The sequence below is a fragment of the Micropterus dolomieu genome, linkage group LG17, assembly GCF_021292245.1.
Source record: "Micropterus dolomieu isolate WLL.071019.BEF.003 ecotype Adirondacks linkage group LG17, ASM2129224v1, whole genome shotgun sequence".
Lineage (NCBI taxonomy): Eukaryota > Metazoa > Chordata > Actinopteri > Centrarchiformes > Centrarchidae > Micropterus > Micropterus dolomieu.
In genome coordinates, this window is record NC_060166.1 from 34,834,982 (window position 1) to 34,856,757 (window position 21,776).

General features: G+C 40.2%; 1 protein-coding gene across 1 annotated transcript; it reads left to right on the forward strand.

The window, feature by feature from the left end:
- The first annotated feature begins 4,318 nt into the window (after positions 1-4,318).
- Positions 4,319-16,318, forward strand: bbc3 (BCL2 binding component 3). The gene is made up of 4 exons (XM_046074814.1): positions 4,319-4,626; positions 5,810-6,203; positions 10,685-10,863; positions 13,397-16,318. The coding sequence occupies exons 2-4, from the start codon at positions 5,822-5,824 to the stop codon at positions 13,490-13,492; spliced, it is 657 nt and encodes a 218-aa protein (XP_045930770.1). The 5' UTR covers positions 4,319-4,626; positions 5,810-5,821; the 3' UTR covers positions 13,493-16,318.
- Positions 16,319-21,776: the final 5,458 nt, after the last annotated feature.

Here is a 21,776-nt window from a genome sequence, read left to right on the forward strand (position 1 = left end):
AGTAGACCTGTGACAGATCAACTGTGCATGGAGGATGCAGGACAACACACCGTGCTTCTGTTGCTGGTCGACATGTCAAGCAACATGAAGCAGGAAGTGTTCAGTGGCCATCCAATGGCAAAATTAGCTAATATCAAAAAGTGAAAATCTCCCTTTTTCATCTACTGGTGGGGTTTTTTTGGCTTAGTTATTGGGCTTGACTGAAGGGCAGATAGAGGAGCGTCGTGGTTCTGCTGCAGAACAGAGACACAAGGCGGCAGATCTCATTTACATGCTTATCACAACTGCAGAGGTATAGATGATCTGTCAGAGAGAGAGAGCGCATGGTGTGTGTGTGTGTGTGTGTGTGTGTGTGTGTGTGTGTGTCAGATGGATGCAGGTGAATACAGAGACAGGGTCAGAGAGCTGTGGGTGCACCTTATCTGGTGCCGTCATGTCTCTCTAGTTGCATGGCTGCACTCATGTTACAGTGTGTGCAACCCCCCTCCACACACACACACACACACACACACACACACACACAAACATGCACACACACGTTGCAGGATAGAAAACAATGTGTAATGCTGAGGTGTGACTGACCCTTTAGCCTGCACCTGTTCTCCTGATGCGGTAATCTTCATAAATAAGGACAATCATAATCAACACCTTACGAATAAGAAAACTCTCATAAGATTAAGGTGATTAAAATATTTAACATAATAAAATTTTATCCCACTATGAATATTGTGATTGGTGGGAACAGCCACAGAGAAAGTGCCAGTAAAACAACAAACACTGTACATATTACTAAAGAACAGTTAGTGTCGCTGAACACATTCGCCTTCAAACACTTTTGTGAGGTAATACAACTGTCACAAAAGTAATAACAGTGTAAACTGGACATAATGGGGCAGCTGTTTAAACTGGGCTTTGTTATAATAATAATTTCCCAAAACTCCCATCTCCCTAAAATGCTTAATGATAGTGAGAAGAAAAAGAAGAAGATGACAGAAATATGATGGAGAACAAGACAAAGACGATTCTTTGAAGGACATAATCCTCCAACATTTACGTTATTTCTTGATCAATCATCACAATGTTTGCTATTAGAGAAACTAATTCTAGAGAAACGGTGGGTTAATTGTAGAAATGGATGTGTGTAAGTGCTGCGATAAATTTAGATGTAGTGTCTCTTGACATAAGAAGGTTGTGGTGTGACACACTGACAGTAAAATCTGATATTACAAAGTGCTACAGAAGAAACTATTCATGAGGCAGACAATAAATTTGACAGTGCTAGTGATTTATTTTCATAGAAAATTTACCGACCATCAAATCTTTTGACAGCTCATCATTATCAAAGTAATTCATAGTGTTAATAATGAAAAAAAAGCAGGAGGTGCAACAACATAACAAAAGCGCCCTGACAGGATTTTAGATGGCAACACTCTTGACTCACATTAGCATTCATTATCTAGTCTCTACAAGCTGATTGTTGACCACATGTCATGCAAAGCTGGCAGAGGATGTTCGCCCGGGCATGTACCTGAGAGGGGGCTACACCCCCTCCTTCCCAAATAAGGGGTGTGCGCCAATCTGCTGCTGCAGAGGTGGAGGGGGTGTCTTGAGAAAAGCTGCCATTTCCAGCCGACTTAACAGCCTCTGAGCCCTCCGTTCTGCAGAGCCGCCCCTGTCTCATGCCCTGCAGCCAGAGGACAATGATCTGAGGGTCAGGAGTCACGGCAGCGGGGGTGTCTGAAGTAATTTACAATGCTAATTTTTCAGACTATAGGGTGCAAAGACTTGAACAATTAGGCTGCTATTGTGACTTTACTGCAGGTTTCCCTCAGAAAAGATCACTATTAGTAAGTATGATGGTTGCAGCTGGCTGTGAAGTGTCAAAGATTAAAAATCAGCAAACATAAACTAAAAAGACGGATTTTGTAGTAATATGTAAAAGTTAAAAATGAGTCTCTTCATTGAGTGTGCAAACAGTCTAGATGTTTTTAATGGCTGACTACATTTTTGGATTCAACAATTTGTCATGATTCCAGTGTTCGCAAAATTTACAACTAATCCAAGATTATAATTTTTAATGTTTGGGTTTAGGAAATCTCTTCCAAATCCAATCAAAATGATTTATATTGAAGCTTCAAGTGCTGAGAGTCAGTTTGCATTTCAAAGAAACTTTGGTTGTATAGCCAGAGGGAAACTAATAAATACAAGCTGACGTGTTTGGTCTTTTTCTGCAGGAGGATACAGATCTGCATTGCTAATAATTTCTGAATCAGTCCAGTGTTGGGTATGAGGACATTCATGGAATGTGGAATGAACACAGAGTAACACATAATATCAATGACAAAAATATTTTGTCAGGTGCAGATGGAGAAGTATGTCCTCATCCATATCTTTAGAAATCAAATCACTTTCACTGAAGCACACATTTCATTTTAGCAGACGAAGAAGCCTTGTCATTAAAATTGACCTGACAACATCTGTGCCCTACAACAACTGTATTCAATGGACTGAATTAAAATTCCATGTATGTATATATTTCTGAAAATGCAGTTACACTGTAATGATGCCTAAATAGTTCATTTGTGACCTATTTAACTAACTACTTACTTCTGAAATTAACTTCCTTTAAAGATGATTCACAGAATAGGATTATCATCTATTTAGGATCACAAGTTACACCAAGCCAACCGGCATCCTTCATTGTCCCCATTTTAATTGCAGTCCGTGTAAAATGCAGAACGGGTGCACTCTAATCACAGTTGGTCGAGAAGACTGGGATCCACAGTAGTTCAAAAAACAAATTAAAACACTTTTACCCTGGAACTGGTTCTGCAGCTAATGTGTTGCAACTTCATTGTATTTTTTGAAAATATAATGCAACGACGACTCAAGGCAACATAAATAATCCACCTGACTACAATTTTACACTTGCAGACGAAAGCAAAGTAATGAGGAATCTCAAACCCACACAGGGTGGTTTACACCATGAGGTCACATGAGAGCTGTTGACATGGATGACTGATCCATCAGAGGTTCACATTTCTTTACATGGATCAAGCAAAACTAAATCACAACTGTCAGAAGTGATTATAGGTACTAATGGCTGTGGCACTCTCCCTGCACTTACACTGAATGTGTTACAATAAACAGATACTTCACACTAAAGGCTGACTCAGCTCCACTCCACAGAGGATGGCATTGTGTTAGTTTACAGCTGCTGCAGATGTGTCAAGCTGAGAAGGAAATTGGGGGGAAAGCCAGCTGGGGGAATGTTTTGTTGATTCTTGTGGGGATATTGTCACCTGATGAGGAAATGTCTTGTGTCCTGAGATGAGAGAGAAAAAGTTAAAGAGTGTGGGGAAGGGAAAATACAGGATGTGACGAGCATTAACTGTTTCAGGTAAATATAAGAGAAGATATAAGGCTGCAGGAAGTGTTAGGTTTTATATAAATAAACAGAAGACAGAAATGAAAGAGAGGGGGAGATAGAGAGGGACGGCAGCATCCTGTCGGGGAGCATGTCAGCACTTGTTGAGGTGGAGGAGACAGAGGCGTGACGAAGGAAGTCAAGTTAACTGCACAACACTCGGATACGGCCGTAAAAATAAAAGCATGTCAACTGCAGTCAGGAAAAAAAGAGGTTCAAACAGAAGTTTAAATGGAGAATTACATTTGTATTAGTGTATGGTAAAATTATAAATGAGAATCTGTTGAATGCCCTTCATATGGACATAAAGTGTAGTTTCTGCACGTTATGTTTTGCTTTGGACGTTTTGTGAGTTTCAGGTGGTTTTAAAACAATAATGTGAACAAAGGCACATTGACATACAAGCATTTTGTTATCATACATATTTTTAATTATTTGTCTCAATAAATTTACTCATTAAAAAAAAAGATTATTTCACCTATGTGTAGCCTGTTCGAGCATTCACATAATTGGTTAGCCTATATATGTTTAGGGCCATATGATCCTTTCTCACTATAAGGATGTTTCAATGGTGTTAAAATTTCTTTCTTATTAATACCTACTATTATGCATTATAAAAATGTATTTTATGTTATTATCTTCATTTAACCAGGAAAGACTCGCTGAAGTTAATACAAAATTAACACAATAACATTAATAAAACCAGAAATGTAGGCTATTGAATTTAACATGAACAAACACAACAAGAAATACTTTTTTCATTGGGCTCAATAAAAACATGTCCACGTGGGTTTTTAGTCTGAAAAGTGACACCGGATGTCACCTGTACTTCTTCAGTCTGCTTTGACAAAGACGGTAATAAAAGCAGTGAAGACCGCTCGGTGGTGAAAAGCCCGGACAGACAACTGCGCAGACAACAAGCCGCTCAGTTATCCGCCACATCTCGTCGGTATTTTTGTTTTGATGGGTTAATCTGCGACCGAAGAACAGAAGCTGAATATTAACAGAGACAATCCGAACCGGGAAACTTGAAATGGAATGACACCTTTTCCCCCCTCGAGTGGACTTTTTGTCGTCGTCTTGTGATCCCGGTGGCATTAACCGCTTGTTTTGGCACATTTGATCCCGTCTGATGTCCACCTGCTGCCGCCGGTTTGTGACCTGCAGACAGCCTCACCACGGAGCATCAGATTGACCAAGTAGGTGCACAAGTTGGTTGTGTGTTTAAAATCCTATGGTTGCATCATCTGTCCCGCTGTCACAAGGAAGAAAAAAAAAAACCTGCAACACATCATCATGTCTTGCTTCTTTAAAATGATTTCCTCGCCTTATCTTTTATAACATATTTGCAGATTATAGTTACACATAGCTTCGACTTTTGGGTTTATTTGTGAGTGCGTGGATCTTTCTGTGACCCTTAAAGTGTTAAGTTATATGTTTGGGACAAGTCCTGACTTGTTAAGTTACAGAAACATGAGCAACATCCATGGGGAGAGAAATTAAAATAAAATGTCATGTAGGTTTGAGACTAAAACTGCGATTTACACATATTATCTTGGATATCTGGATGGCTGCCATAAAATCACTGTTATTAATTAATTATTTTATCGACCCGAAACGCAGTGTAGTTGTAACTTTAGTTACGCACCTCGCGGGAATTTTTATTCCTTTACTCGTTTTTGTTCCGACGTCAAATATTTGTGCCAAAATTACTTTAATTCCACTTTACAGTGATTATTCATTCACACTGTTTTCTGCTTGCTGACTAAACGTTGATATTTTCCTTAACGGCACAAATTACTGCCGTTGAAAGTTCACGCACACGCCTCTTTGCTGCCTGTGTCTGTGTGTGTGTGTGTGTGTGTGCGCGCGCGCGTCCTCGTGCTCGTGCTCGTGCAGCACGGATTTGTTTACAAACACGCGTCTCGTGCTCATGAATGGGAGCCGCCGTTGCCCTCTACCGGCCGATGGCAGGTTGGTGGCAGGTTGGTGGGTCAAACTGGTGAAGAAAAGAGGAAGGACAAAAACAATGGTGCTAAAATTAGAAATGTGGATTTATCTATTTTAAAAATATTGTTTTTAAAACACATCTTTGGATACAAGTCCAATATGTTGTTACATTTGAATTATCATTAGATAACTGTGGATAAATCAGAGCTAAAACAATTAGCCGATGAATTGATTAGTTGTCAATTACTAAATTAATCGCCAACTATTTTTTAAATCGATTGTTGGCTTTGAGTCCTTTTTTAAAGATAAAAAACGTTAAATTCTCTGATTCCAGCTTCTTCTAATCGATTATGAAAATAATCGTTAGTTGCAGCCAAAGTATAAATATGGGTGTGTATTTACATATGAGCTTGTTTCCCATATGTGATTTAGGCTACTGCTGAGATGGCCCGTGCAGAGACCATCGAGAGTGTCGGGGAACCCGGGGGAGGAGGGAACGGTTCTTTTCCTGGCCACAACACCTGCCGCATGGGGCTGCCTCGGCCCATCGAAGCCTGGCCCAGCCTGCTCACCACCACCACCATCACCACCAGCTCTAGGACTGGCATCGGTGCCATCCACCATAACCACCACGATCTGCACCCATTGCAGGCTCACTATGTGTCATACCCTCTGCCTTACCCCCACCCAGAGGGGCAGGACGAGCCCCAGACTCACCAGCAGTTATCTGCGTTATCGCCATCACCAGCGCCTCCTCCTTCGCCACTCTGCAATCGGAGGGACAGAGGTGCAGTTGCACCTAGTGCCTTCTCAGGACAGCAGTCAGGTAAGATAATAGCATTCACTTATAACCAAAGGAAAATAGTGCTAGATGCTTAAAAACAAACCTTAGTGGAGGTTAAAAATCTTACTTTAAAAGTAATAGCAAGTGAGTTGCAGCACGTCGTCATTAAAAACATTTCGGTTCGTGCTCCCTTTGTGTTGACACACAGGGAAATTGGGCCAACAAGGTCTGTATCAGAGCACATCAGCTGCCAGAACAAGCAACTACAGGGCCAGCATTGATTTTCGGCCAATGCTGGCTGCAGGAACAAGCTCATCAGATATACTAGACGAGCAGCAGTGGATGCAGGTTCCGATGAAACAGTGGAAATTGTGACTCATCCATGCAGCGCAGTTTGCCTTTCAGACCTCCACCCTTAAACAAACAGTGAAGTTATCAGTTAGCAGAGACTGTTTGGGCTGTGTTGATGGGGGACAGGTGGAGGGGGGGGGTACAAGGTGAGGAGATGAGGAGGAGATGCGTTACAGCTGTGACAGGGAAAAACTCTTCTGCTGCAGAATGGCCACACTGCCTGAGTATCATGTAGCGACACTGGACCCAGACAATAAAACTGCTCAAACCGGTTTTGTTCAGCAGACAATACAATATATGTTCACGAGGTGTGAAGAGGGGAGGTTACAATGGCAAGGATGGGTATTAGACTATTAATATTTTGGCTCAAGTTAGACAGGAACATCTATTTTACATTCATAGTTTCTGTGCGTTGTCAAAGACAGGTATTAAAAGCAGCTTTTGTTGCTGGTGCTTCATGTTAGTATTTTGGGAATAAACGGTGTCACAACTAAAAATGTCAGTAAATTGTTTTATTTATGTCTCCAGCAGCTAGTTTCTCGCTATTAAAGTGATTCTGCCTCAACCCCTGTCAGTGAGAGTGATTCCCCTCGGAAGTCAAATTACTTCTCAGTTTGTTTAATTTGGCCTCTTGTGTGTTTAGTCAATACAGGAGAGCTTTGAGTTGTGATGACTGGAGTCACCTTTTAATATCACAGGATGGAGCGTGTAGAGTCAATCGAAACTTCAGTATCCTGGTGTGAAATTTAGAAGTGGTAGAAAGGGAAATTCAGGAGGCAGCAGTGGCTCAGCAGGTGGACATTTGGCTGTGAGCCTCCGTTTTGTGACAGCTTTGTAGCAATATAAACAGACAAGTTGTGTCTGCCTCCACCTCCTACTCCTCCTCCTCCTCCTCCCTCATCTGTGGGTCAGCTGTGAATCTCAGGCATGTTCAGACATGTCCTCTGCACTCAGGCTGCAACAGAGAAAGCTTCCTCCCGCTCTGAGCGGCTCAGCCAGGCAGCACAAAGTCATGTCAGGCAGTCAGTTTATCTTTAGTTTAGCCATTTAGTTCAGGCTGCAGATTTCTCATTTTTTAAGTCATTAATTTAGTCAGTCACGTTTGTAAGTTAAACAGCCAGATTCAGAGAAGCCAATTTGTTGGACTTAAAAATGTGTTAATCAGGCTTATCAATCAGTTCACGACTCACACAGTTAGACAGCCAGTGAGTTTATCTTTAGTTTTTACATTCAATCAGGCCTCAGATTTCTAATTTCGAAGACATTTATTTAGTCAGGCAGTTAAGTACGTTAATTAAGATTCAGAAAAACAACTGTTTGTTAGACTTTGTGTTAATAAGGCTTATCAATCAGTTCACTAATCACACACTTAAACAGTCAGTTAATTAGAAAGTCAGTTTGTTATCCAGTCAGTAAGGTAATTAGCTACTCAGTAACCTAGTTAATCAATTAGTCAGAAAATTAGGATGATCCACAAGACTCCTAACCAGTCAGTCAAGTAACCAATAAACCATAGAAATATTTTTATACATAATGGCGAGGATGAATAGCGGCGCAACATTCCCATTAGTAAAGTTATATAACATAAAGTTAGGAAGTTATCCAGCTCACCATGAAGCGTTATGAGCCCCTGTTAGTAGGGTAAAATAAAAGGCAAGACAAGTTAATTTCTTAAACATATCCCCTTGTTTTTAACCAGCTACTTGTAGTTTATTTATTTATTTGCACCTATTAAAGTGATTTTACCCCTTGTATGGGCATCTTATTCCATAGTGGAAAATGCCTTTTCTCTAATTTGTATGCTGTAGGTATTTATTTTACTTTTACAATATGTTACCGTAAGCATAGCCATCTTCAGGATACAAAAAAATCAAAAAAATGTTCTTTTATGTGTCAACAAATAGACATTGAGCTTAGGGGGGCGTCTTACCCCAAACTACCCTATTTCTGGTCTAGTCTGTTTGGATTTTTAATGCCCCCCCAATAACTAAACCCCCTGCCTCCCACATTTAACTGGTCAGGGGATCTCTCTGTTACCTTGTTAGTCTGTCAGCCTATCACACAGAGAGGTTTATCCCCAGTCCTGCCCCCTTTTCCTCCCGTCCACCCTATCACAGCACAGACCCCCACTCTGCCCGGCCAATCACGTCAAGACGTCTCCAGGAGCGCTGCCTCAGAGTTACCTTGGCAACAAGCCAAGGTTTCCAATTGTTTTTTTTTTCTACGCTCTCTCTTTTCTGTCTCTCAGTCTGTCTAGTCACCTGCATCTTTAAAGGATCAGCTGTAATCCTACTAGAGCTATGGTTGCCGCAGGCGCTCAGCTCAGTGCCGGAGACAGGGGTCGTTTCATAGAGACAGTAAAGAAACGGGGGACCCAAAGGTCTATCGTCGGAAGATTAGAACAGGTTATCTACTCATCTTAAAGAGAATTGATATTCAAAACCAAAGACATTGTCATTTAATACAGTATAATTCAGAATAAATAAAAACATTTTATGCTTTTTCCCTTGTGTTATATGTCTTTTTTGTGCATGTAATACATTTTCAAAGTCTCCCACAGAAAATACTGCTCCCGAACTGCCTGAAAGCAGATTGATTTTAATGCAGCCTTTACTTCTGTGAACAAGTTGTGTCACTTTGTAACACTCGTCATAATGCTCGCCTGGCGGCTACTGTGGCACGCCTTCAAAAACACAAGTGGAAAAACCTACGAGCTCACCCCCACACTCCCAACCAAGCGTTAAATCGACATTATTACCGTGATGTAGAAACAGTGCGCAGTTAAAACTTTATGTATGAAAGATCAATATATTGCCAAGACGAAGCGGTGAAAACACAGGGTGAAAAGAGCAGCTGCAGCAATGTACAGTATGACAATAAACATATCATGTAAACCTATTCTAGTACAACCCCTAAATACAATTATGAACCTACCTCTTTAAATATTGTTGGATAATCAAGCAAACTTTTTATGCCATTATATTACATTTGGGATGTGTTTTTTTTGTTTAATTTTGTGTTACATGTAAAAAGACATGATAAAATGCAGAAAGAGGAGAAGAAAGAGAAAAGTGTCAATGCTCTGGGTTTCCTGCTGTAGTTTAATCATGCATGTGGTAATAATACATACACTCTTCTACATTATAAAATAGACTTTAGCTGATTCTAGAAGCAAGAAAAATAAACAAGCAAGTAAGTAAACACAAACAAGTAATAGACAAATGAACTTTTTTTTTTCTAAAACAGTCAGAAAATGCTTTCAAATCGAACAAACCTTGACATTTAATTCACGCTAGTTTTCATAAAACTATTGATAATTGCGATGAAGCGACCAGACAGAAGGTACAGGTATCTGTCTGTTTAAAAAAAACAAACACAAAAGCTGTAAACACACACACACACACACACACACACACACACACACGGTACCTCTCAATACCAGACTTATTAAGCAGATTAAGAGATTACTCTCCCAAGTTCCATGAAGAGGAAAATAAGACACCAGTCTCCTTAAGAAAATATATACGTGTTTGTGTTTGTGTGTGCGAGTTCGGCCAGAGAACTTAACCTCACTGCGACCCACAGTAACTATTTTTGGTATATTGTTAATGTCAGAGGTGAAGGCTGAGGTTTAAATGTGTATAGCAAGAAAATTCACTTCCTGTTCTTTCTGCATCATAAACAGTAACCTCCCCCTTTTCATTTTATGCAAGCAAAAACAAGCCCGTGCAAACATATGAAAGCAAAAATATTTTAATCTGTATTGTTATCTATTTCTATATATTACTGCAAGTTACCTGTAAAGTGACATTGCTGTTGAACGTGATGATCAGCAACGGCCTGAAAGGGGGTGACTGAGGATGTCTGGGAAGTCTGTGTATGATATTGTCTGTATTTGTGTCTAAACTGAATAGTATGTGTGCGTTGATCACCCCAACTTGAACACCTACATCAGTGTACACTGCTTTGTTGAGAAAATGATGCATAACCAGAGGCTCTGCCTGATAAAGTGCTACTGTCTTTTCATACATGAATGTTTCTTCTCAAGAGAGAGACAGAGAGTCAGAGCATGAGGAAGAACTATGCTAAAAATAAAATGAGGAAGAAATGCTTTTTTTTCTGTGTTAGTTTCTTATTTTCTTATTTATTTTTTTCGCCTTTTTCTGCTGCAGACTCAGCCAGAGAGGAGCCCTTACCTGACTTGCTGCCCCAGAATGAGCCCCCATCCTGGGCTTCACCCCATCACAGACCCCCCAGGGCAGAGGCCGTGCAGGAGCTGGAGGTCAGGAGAGTGGCCGACCAGCTGAGGGCCATTGGAGATGAATTTAATGCCACAGTCCTCCACAGAGCGGTAAGAGCAGGGGCAGGGCTTCAGTGTGAAATGTAGAGTGTGTTTAGTTGTCAACCTTGAGTTAGTTAGGTTGACATTTTTGTATTTCTCACAAAATACTAATGTAGATAAGTTAATATGGAGTCTTGAATAGAAAGGAGTGAACCTTAACAAAAAATGATTTTCGGGAAGTTCTTAATGATGATTCAAAATACTCCTTCAGCAGACGTGTAAAAATTAGGAGTATATGCTTTTCTAGTCTTTTCGACCACTCAAAGCGCTTTTACACTACCTCACATTCACACACATTCATGCACTGAGCCTAAGTGCTCAAACAGACACTAACATTCACAAACATTCAATCACTGGCGGAACAGCCGACCTTCCGATTAACGGGCAACTCGCTCTACCTCCTGAGCCACAGCTGCCCGAGAAAAATGTAAGCCAAACCAGTCTCCTCCAGAGCATATATTTATTTTTCAAAGCAGCCCATGTTTCGCTTTTGTTTGTGTGCACAAAAAAGCGTGCACGTTCACAAGCGAAAAAACAACAATTTCACCTCAGTCAGAGCCGTTATGTCGTCTCAGCTTCCTCACTTACAAACACGCACACGTGTAAAATTAGATTTTATCAGAGTAACAGAAGGCCACAAGCTTTTCTGTTTCCCTTTTAAAAAGTTGTGATTGAGATATTGACACATGCCGTCAATAAGATGACGAACACACTTAAAACTTTCATTCATCGCAGTGAGGGTACAGGCCAGAAGGGATTTTCAGTGTTTTCCCTACATGTGTGTGTGTGTGTACAGTGTTTAGTGTGTCCTTGAATACAGCACAGTCACATTGCTTCTTATCAGTCCAGTGTGTTCTTACCTGGATGAGCATGTGAGTGTGCATGCTTGTGTAGTTATGTGTGTGTGTGTGTGTGTGTGGCATTAGTGATCAGCACAGATCAATACATGCATGTGTGTGAGAGATTAAATCGATGTCATGAGTGTGCTGTGAGCCAGGTTTTATCTTCCTTCCTTCATCCTCTTCCTCTCTTCTGTACTTCCTCCCTACTTACACTTTCTTTTCTTCTCTTTCTTTTTTTATTGTTAATCTTTATACAAATTATAGTCCTTCCTTTCTTCTTTCTCTCCTCACTCCCTCAATTGATCTCCCTCCCATTTCACTTTTTTCTCTTACACCGTTTCCTTCCTCGTCACTCTTCCTCCATTCGTTATCATTCTCTATATAGATTCAATAACATGATTTGGTACAGTAGTTTTCAGAAATAATTCAAAATGTAATTTTTTTTACCTAAAAACAACACAAAAGACTTCACACATTCAAATAATCCTCGCTGACGTACAGATTAAATGACAGTGTTTTCCTCCTCTGCTGTCTATCTGATCCTTTTTTTTATTGTTATTGCTTTATCTCCTCCCTCCCTCCCTCTGTACTCTAGATCGCGTGAGGAGTTGGCAGCAGCTCTCCCTCCTCCACCATCTCCCCCGCCACACATACGCACACACACACCTCCCCACTGCTCTCTCTCTCCCTCACCATCCCGCCTTTTGCACATAAACAAAGATGACATCAGCTACTCTTTGCTCTGACTCAGACATGGATGGTACACACACACTTTATGAGGGTGAAACAGGCTCTTTGCAGCCATGTGCAGCGGGTTTCTACGGTTCTGCTATCTGTCTGCTGTGTGCATGTGTGTGTGTGTGCATGAGAAACACAGACAGATACTTTATTCTCAAGGGGAAATTGAGGAAATTGGGCATGTGTGTGTTGTTTATAACCCAGCCGGGGCCAAGAGCACAAAGAGACGCTTTTTTCTAAACGAGCAATGAAACAAAAGAAATAAGGAAAGGAGGGATGTAGATTGTAAAGGAAGGAGTTAGGGAAGAAGGGATGGAGGGAGGGAAGGTTAACCACAGGCATGGGAGGTTCAAGCAGTTCTTAGCAGCATCCTTAACACAGACACACACTTGTTTATCTTCCTGTTCGAGCTGGCTGAGTGTTCCTCATAATTTCATGCAGACATGTAGTCTCTCTTTCTCTCTACTGCATCCTTCTCTTCTTCACTCCTCTCCCCAAAAATAACATCATGTTACATTTTTGCCTGCCAAGTCCTCTGTCTTTATGAGATATCAAATAATCAGCTTAAAGGATTTTTTTTCCCTTTTGTTTTTTAGTTTTCATATGGTCTGTTTTAAACATTTGGCACGTTTGACATGTGTTCAGAATAAATCGTCATCCTCTGAAGCACTTTGAGAACAATCACATGAGCTCAGTCAAACTAATTTAAACACTTACAGGTTCTAACATATTTGTGGATGTCTACTTCAGCACCTTTGGAAAAGAGCTGTCTTTCTTATCTGCTGCTACACATGTCAACAGGGACAATGGGCAACAGCATTGTATGAGCTGTTTGTAGGTCACTTTGTCAATAAATGCGCATTGTTTAGCATCTTGGTTTCCCTAAAAAGGTCAGATATTGAATAATCCAATGAGTCTGTGTTTTGTTTGGACTAACAAATCTCTCTGTCTCTCTCTCACAGCATGCTGCCCCTCACTGGCAGGACTGGAGAGAGGCCTGCCGAGGACTTTTCAACTTCATCACCCAGACTGTCAGCACTCTCTACAGGCTCACGTAGAGGGAGGCACCTCTCACCTCCAACCACCGGTTATCATTTTTACATTCAGGACTTGAAAACGGAACAATCCTGAACCTGCAGGATAAACGTGCCCTGAAATCAAACATTTGCTTGAACAAAAAGAATTTGTAAGGATGAGATCAGCAGCTGGAGGTGTCGGTGCCACCTGTGGGCTGGATCAGGGTGCTACCTGTGGAAACTGGACCCTGCCTGTCTGTCTGTCTGACAGTCCGTCTGTCAGTCAGTCTGCTGGTACAGACTGGATCTGACGGACCGACTGCCGCTTTCCTATCTGTATATTTTGTAAAATCCACTTGCTTTCACTGTCTTTGTCATCGTCTCGGGGGTCAGCTCTTTATGTAGCAGGCGTGACTCAAGTGTGTGTATGTGTGTATGCGCGTGGCAGACCTTGGTCAAATGGAAAGGTTGTGTACACTGAGATGTCATTGCAGAGACGTTTATATTCATTTTGGAAAATACAGATATTTCAAAATTGGCCTGTCAGTAGTACAGATGAGTCTGTTTGGAAGTGAAGGTCTTCATTATCTTTTGGAGTAGATGCTATACATCAGTTCATCCCTTTGTAAAATCTTCTTCTGTGGAAACTTTATCTTTCAGACACCCTCTGATAACCTAATTTAGAGGATCACACACATGATTTGAGCATGGTCTGATGTGCACGTATTACTGTTGTGTCTTTATTTTGCCCCCATTCTTAAAAACTGTGAAACTGGACTCCGTGTTTGCATCGCAGGGAAAAGTCGGGTGTTATTCCTTTATGCCACAGAGTGAACCTCTCTCCCAATCTGAAACTGCTTAATTTCATCATATGACGTGCCTTTCTGCTCAGCGCTCTGTTGAGGCCTAATCTTTAACATCAGGACAATCAGCTACACACACACACATTCAAAGAAATATACACACACTCTCTTCAAGTGCTTTGTTTTCAGTCTCAAAACTCAAGTGTCATTTGCATCACATTCAATAGTTTAGCGACATCCTGGTTTGAGGTCATTTAAGGACAGAAACAGCTTAATCCCCGGCAAGCACACACACATTTTGCCATTCCACCGTTCATACAGCCAGTGTTGGGAGCTGGAAGGTCTCACCCGCCTGTGTCGACAATGTTTATAGTTACTTGATCGTTTGTAAATATTTTTTTGGAAGATGAATTTCATATGAACGTTTTGGTGGACTTGTAAAGTACCTATCAAAGCCAGAGTTCACTGTGTTTGGGAGATCTTGTTTGTATTTCTGAGCAGAGTTTGAATTTAAATCCAGTGGATTTGAGATGGGATTCCATGAGTTAAAGAAAAATATATGATTTGGATATTTTGATTGTTGAAAAGTATTTGATGATGTTTGTAAAAAAAAAAAAAAAAAAAAAGACCCCTTCAGTTGTGCGATTATTTTCATTGTAGTTTGGGAGACAATGTTAATTGCTCGTATTAAGGGCATAATTTATTTTGGAATGTAGCCTATCTGTAGCTTGTTTTTTTTGGTTCCTTGAAAATTTTAGATTTTGTTTTTTATGTATTATGTACTATTTATTTTTTTCCAACGTTCCTGATCAAAACTACAAATTAAGTTGTACTTGTTGTGGTAACTGTTAAAACAGAGATTGAATAAGATGGGAGCGAAATCTGTCAAAATACACACTGAAAGTGGAGACATCACTTTAAAAAGCAGAAAAAAATAAATTTCTTGGTATCATCTTTAGAAATTGGTACCTCTTGTCCGTTGCTCATGATAAAAAAACTGGCTCAATAGTTTAAAACGGTACTATGCTTTAAAGCAATGGTCTTAATATTAACAATTTACTGATATATTTGTTATATATCACCTTCTGTTATTTTTGTGTTTGACACATAAAGCAAAACAAAATGTAAGTGTCTTAACAGAATGACGCAGACCTCTCCAGAAACTGAAAGTGATGTTTTGGCTTTCAGTGTGTATATCAGATGAAATGGACAAGTACCAAAATTCTTCCTTTATACTCTTTATAGCACAAAGAAGACAACATAAGAGCATCACAGACTGTTAGCAATACTCAGAGTTTTTGTTAAACGGCTCAAACTGACTAAACTGAAAAACCCCTTTCACTGAAAATCCGCTGTTCTTTCTAATTTTCAATGTAAATTTAATTCCAAAACTCATTGTCTGTGTGATTTTGGACAGTGCAAGTGCGACTGGTGCTACACATGCTAAAAACATACATTTATGTACTGTAACATACTTTTAATTTAAGTGAATTTCAACTTTCATTTCAGGAAGCATTCGACTTAAATGTTGGCCCTTATTGACCTGTCACACAAAATGCCTCTAAGATGTGGTTGGCTGTGGTGAATATGTTTCATCAGGATTTGCCGTACACATTATTCCACTCTGACTGGCCCTGTTTTTAGCACAGGGCCTTGTTTTTTTAACATTTCTGAAAGCCTTGGTGTATAAAGTCATACCACAGCCTGCAGATGTTCAGCTAGCATTGGGGCTAAACTGAGAACAAACTATGCTAGCATGGTAGACGCTCGTTTACTGCTTGTAAATTCATATTTTCAGAACAGCCGTACAAACGGGTTTAAAGAAAGTCTAAAATCTGAAGGTGACAGCTAACCTGGCACTCTGTGCACATGCAGTTGCTCACTCTCTGGTTGTTTTTCTTGTGAGAGTGCACTTCTTGGTTCAGGGCTCGGCTCCCTGCTACGACGCTCTGTCATCACATGCAGTGTGTATTTGCTGTTTTTCGACTTTTTTCTATTGTGAACTTTCTACTGGAATTTTTGTACTTTTTTCTTTTTTTATACAATAAAGATAAGGAGAACTATATTCATTTGTTTGGTGTTTCATGTCTTAACATTAGACGCAGTAGATGCAGTATGTATTGTATGTATGTAAAACTAAAATAAATTACGTTACATATTACAAGGACTAATATTTAATTTTTGTTTGATAAAATATGAAACCATTGCCAATTTCCTTGTCTTGCACTGTGATACCATATAATCGTGTTTCATGTAACGACCCACAGTATGAGTTGTTTAATATTTCTAAAAGAAACTTCCATAGTTTTGTCATTTAATCCCACCGTTCAGGAGTTTTCAAGTGACTGATTAACTGGCTGGTATATTTTTCTGAAATAGTTTTAAGATTTTTCCACACTTGTTACAGCATGTCTGGTAAATCAATCTGGTACAGTGCATCAAACGTTTATGTTTTACTGTACGCTGTCCCTTTTAAATAAATTAATGAATAATAATGTATCTAGTAAAAATACCTCGACTATTGCAATGCCCTCCCAGCGGGTCTTTTAGCTTGTGTGGAGAAACCCCTACAAATGGTTCAGGTTCAAGTTTTTGATGAGCCCAAAAAGACTCAAATCACTCCATTACTCAGTGAAGTCCACTGGCCACCCATGACCTCCTGAATCAAATACACATAGTCACTAATGCTGCACACAGGGTGACTACTGGGTCTGCACCCATCTACCTAAACTCCATAATACAAGCTTACATTCCTTCTTGGCCGCTACGCTCCTCCAACGAAGGCCGCCTGCCTCTGCCATCCCTTCACACAAAGCAATCTCAGTCCCTGTTCTCATCTGTGACACCACGATGGTGGAACGAGCTACCACACGCCATCAGAGCAGGGGCGTCCCTCTCTAACTTTAAGAAGCTCCTGAAAACTCTTCAGAGAACACTTTCTCTTATAACACCTAACGCCTAAACGCTATCATGCACTTCCTGTGCTCCTCTTCTTCTATTCTTAACTCTTGCTTCTTCACTAGATGTTTATCTGGATGCCATACACACTAATAGCTCTTATTATTATTAATATTTATTGCTTTATTGCTGCTTTTACTTCATCTATTGTCACTTGCAGATCTCTTACTTTACTGATGCTTGTATGTTGTTCCTCTAATGTGCGTCACATTGGATAAAAGTTTGTCAAATGAGTTAATGTAATGTAAATAACACTGTTTTGGAGCTGTAAAAAGACGACTTGTAAACTTAAATAGTCCAAGGAAAGACTTACCAAGACAGGAACTACACCGGCTGGGAGTTTCACAAATAAACCTGTTCACTATAGAATTTTACTTGGTGACGCTTAATGAAATTATTTGCAATGTAATGTAATGGCTTGTCCAGAGAGACGTACATATGAGGTACAATCTGATGACGCCACTCTGCCAGCAGTTTACTGGAATGTGGTTCAGCAGATGTTTACAGATGTTGGTGGGCGGAGCAGCAGCCCTCTGGCCATGCGTGACAGTGGATGGACAGACACCGCTGCGGTTCTTGATCACATCTGGAGAGCAGCACGGATTAGAAGACATGAGGTCAAGACCCTCGCCCACACACAGAGACGCACCACAAGTGTTTACAGTGATGGTCAACATGACAGTCTGGTGCAAGAGGACCGGCACCAAAATACTTACTCCAGAACATGTTTCTGTGCATTTAAAGTAGCCTTGAATAATCCTTGTATTGCATGGTAAATGCAGTGTTGTTAATGTTGTGTGGAAATGTCTTTCCAGCGTGATCCAGAAGGAATGTATCAAAGGACTTAATCAATTATTGTTTTTAATCATTTATAATCTGGTTAGTTTGTTTATTATTAAACCAACATTTAACATAAGAGAAACACAAGTGCATCACTAGTGAATAAACAAAAAGGTGACACATGAAATTAAATGATTACAGACCAAAACAGATTTCTGATGGCTTTGACCTTCCATTAAAGGACGTTCTCACTAGTTACTATACCATTCTATGCACTTCCAATTAAATATTTGTGTTATTTTCAGATAAATAAATGTCTCTTCTGCTAGCCAAAACAACACATTAATCAGTGCTCGATGTCTGGTGACACCCAGAAACACGTGTTTCACAGTTATAATTTGTCTGAAAATAAATCTGCATTTGGGGAGTTTCTGGGTTAAGGGTCTGGTAATGAACCTAAATGTCCCTGTCTGGACCATTGTTTTGACAATTGTCATGTTCTTCCCCACCTCTCTTCCTGTTCTCACTCTATTGTCGCAATATAATAAACGATTATTATTAGGACAATCGATTGTGTATAATTAAATTATCATGGCACCCTGTTTTTTTTAGCTGTTATTGTTTTTTTAATCTTTAGAGCTGAAATGATACAAGTACTTTGATAATTGATTCATCACTTCAGTCATTTTTCAAGCAAAGATACCAAACACGGGCTCAAATGTGAGGATTTTACTTTTCTCTTTGTCATATGTGATATTGGACTGAATATTTTGGGGTTTTTACACTTTTGGGCGAGTAAGTTATTTAAGGGTGCCACATTGTGCTGCAGAAAATTATTAACAGCCAATTTTCATTATTTTCTGACACACAACACGATTCATCAATGAATCAAGAAAATAAATGGCAGAATTATTGGGCTTTACATAACAAACAAAGGGAAGAATTCACCAGTTTACGAGGAAGAGAAAGGACCTCGTGGCAACCAGCACACACACACACTTGTCTGTTACTGAGTCATCAGGCAGTATTGAGACTAGATATCCTTACTTAAACTCCTCTGCAGAATGAGCCAATCATGCAGCCCTCAGAGCTAAATCAGGGATCTGATTGGTGGCAACAACAGGCACTTGGTCTTTGCTGCTAAGTGGAGGCGAAACAGAGAGAGTGACCGCACAGCAGGGGCACTGGCTGGGGTTTAAATGTGTGTGTGTGTGTGTGTGTGTGGGAGTGAGAGAATTTAAGAACAAGAGAGAACATGAAAGAGAGAAAAATGAGAGAAGGAAGATAAACGGGGATGGAGAGAAAGAAATAAGTATAGTAGAGTCAGCATGTGAAGTGTGTAAAGAGTGCAATGAATGTGTGTGTTTGCAGATAAGAGTTTAGCTTTAATTAAAGGGGCAGAATGAGCTTAAAGGGACGTTCCATAATTAATCTCCTTTCCTAATCCCAGGAAAAGAGCAGTGGCACCCTGTGCTGCCTAATCGCTCCTCTGGTTTAATTTCAAGGCTCCACTTGTTTTGGTGCTCTGCAGCCCTCAGTCAGCTGTAAAAACAACACCACTCAAAAGTATACTTGTGTTACTTCATATGTAGTCATGGGTATTATTTTCTACCCAGCCTCTCGCTCATTCATTTTTTAAATTCTCTCTGTTCTCAATCACAATCTGTTGATCCTATCTTAATAACACATCCAATTGTCACAGATTGAATTAAAAAAAACTCACGAACAGGGGATTTAAAGTCTCCCTTTATACAATTTGTGTAATATATGTATTCTTGCCTTCACACAACAAACTGTACTGAACTTCATATTGAAAAAGGTGGGAATTAGATCTGGCAGTCGACTTAGAGAATATATCTGTAAGTCATCCAAAAGTCCAAATCACAAATTAATTCACTGCAAATTTTGCGACAGAATCAATTGGTTCCCTATTTTAAGATACAAAAGAGGTTTATTTCAAGTCCAAATTGTGTTCTGTGTGTTCTTCTGTGAGTCTTTTGTTGATGGATATCATTAGGAACTTCCTGTTACAGTAAAGTTATGTTTTTTACAGGACATTGTGATGATGGAAAGTTTCAAGGCTAGAAATGTGGGGGGGGGGTGGGGGGGTGAGGGGACTGCTTCAGCAATTATTGCATCTATGACTTATAGTGTATTACTGATTCAAATTCTGATAAGATACATTTTTGGTAAACAGCACCCGCACTGCTTTTACCATATCTGCTGTTGCTGCAGATGTCATACAGCAGTCAGCACTTGCAGAGGACTGCACCAAAATAAGTGTAATTTGTTCCATTTCCAGTTAGATATATCTCTACAGTTCAAGTTTCACAGGTCTGGCGTGTTAAACAGGTTCAACCACCCACTACCAGGGGCTGAGGTCAGACATGAGACCATAATGCTGGTTTTCCCCTTTGTAATGCTCTGTTCTTGCTGCCTTGTTTGTGAGGAAGAAGATAGAAAATGCTTTGAGTTTGTCCCTAGGCTCATTGAATGCCTGTCCCCGCCCTTTCCTATTATTCTGCTGCATGTTGCGCGTCACTGAGACACCATAGAGCCATGTTTGGTTCGATGAGTCACATCAAGGCGGTGAGAGGTTATTACCAAATACAGTCATACACTTTGCTGAACATCATATGCCTGACAACTGTCTTTCCCCTTCAGCTCAGATACTGACTTACTGTACTCAAATCCACCACACTGATTTGTTATATTACAAGTGAGATTCTCAGTTTGACCAAAATATTTCTAATAATACTGCCCTTCATTTTTAGACTGTTTCAAAATTTCAAAACACTTTTTATACATTGAAATCAAGGCCACCATATCTCAAGGCTGTGCCTTTACACGAAATGTAAAGTCAACAATGTTTCAGACAGATTTCCTTGTAATCCACAGCAACACCTCAATACAATACAAGGTGAAGCTCTTGCGTTTGAACCCTGCACATAAGTTTGTAGTGATGACACAAGGGTGTGTGGGGTTTAAGAGCTGAAGTGAAAGAGTGAAAAAGCTTACAGTTTTTCCCAGTCAATTGTCAAACTATATGACTGTTGTTATAAACATTAGGTCAGTTGTTCACATGAATACAGTCATTTATAATTGCTTTGGCACAAAATGCACTGAGTAAGCCTTGCAGATCAAAATACACTGCTCAAAAAAATAAAGGGAACACTAAAATAACACATCCTAGATCTGAATGAATGAAATAATCTCATTAAATACTCCTTTCTTTACATAGTTGAATGTGCTGACAACAAAATCACACAAAAAGTATCAATGGAAATCCAATTTATCAACCCATGGAGGTCTGGATTTGGAGTCACACTCAAAATCAAAGTGGAAAACCACACTACAGGCCGATCCAACTTTGATGTAATGTCCTTAAAACAAGTCAAAATGAGGCTCAGTAGTGTGTGTGGCCTCCACGTGCCTGTATGACCTCCCTACAACGCCTGGGCATGCTCCTGATGAGGTGGCGGATGGTCTCCTGAGGGATCTCCTCCCAGACCTGGACTAAAGCATCCGCCAACTCCTGGACAGTGTGTGGTGCAACGTGGCGTTGGTGGATGGAGCGAGACACGATGTCCCAGATGTGCTCAATTGGATTCAGGTCTGGGGAACAGGCGGGCCAGTCCATAGCATCAATGTCTTCCTCTGGCAGGAACTGCTGACACACTCCAGCCACATGAGGTCTAGCATTGTCTTGCATTAGGAGGAACCCAGGGCCAACCGCACCAGCATATGGTCTCACAAGGGGTCTGAGGATCTCATCTCGGTACCTA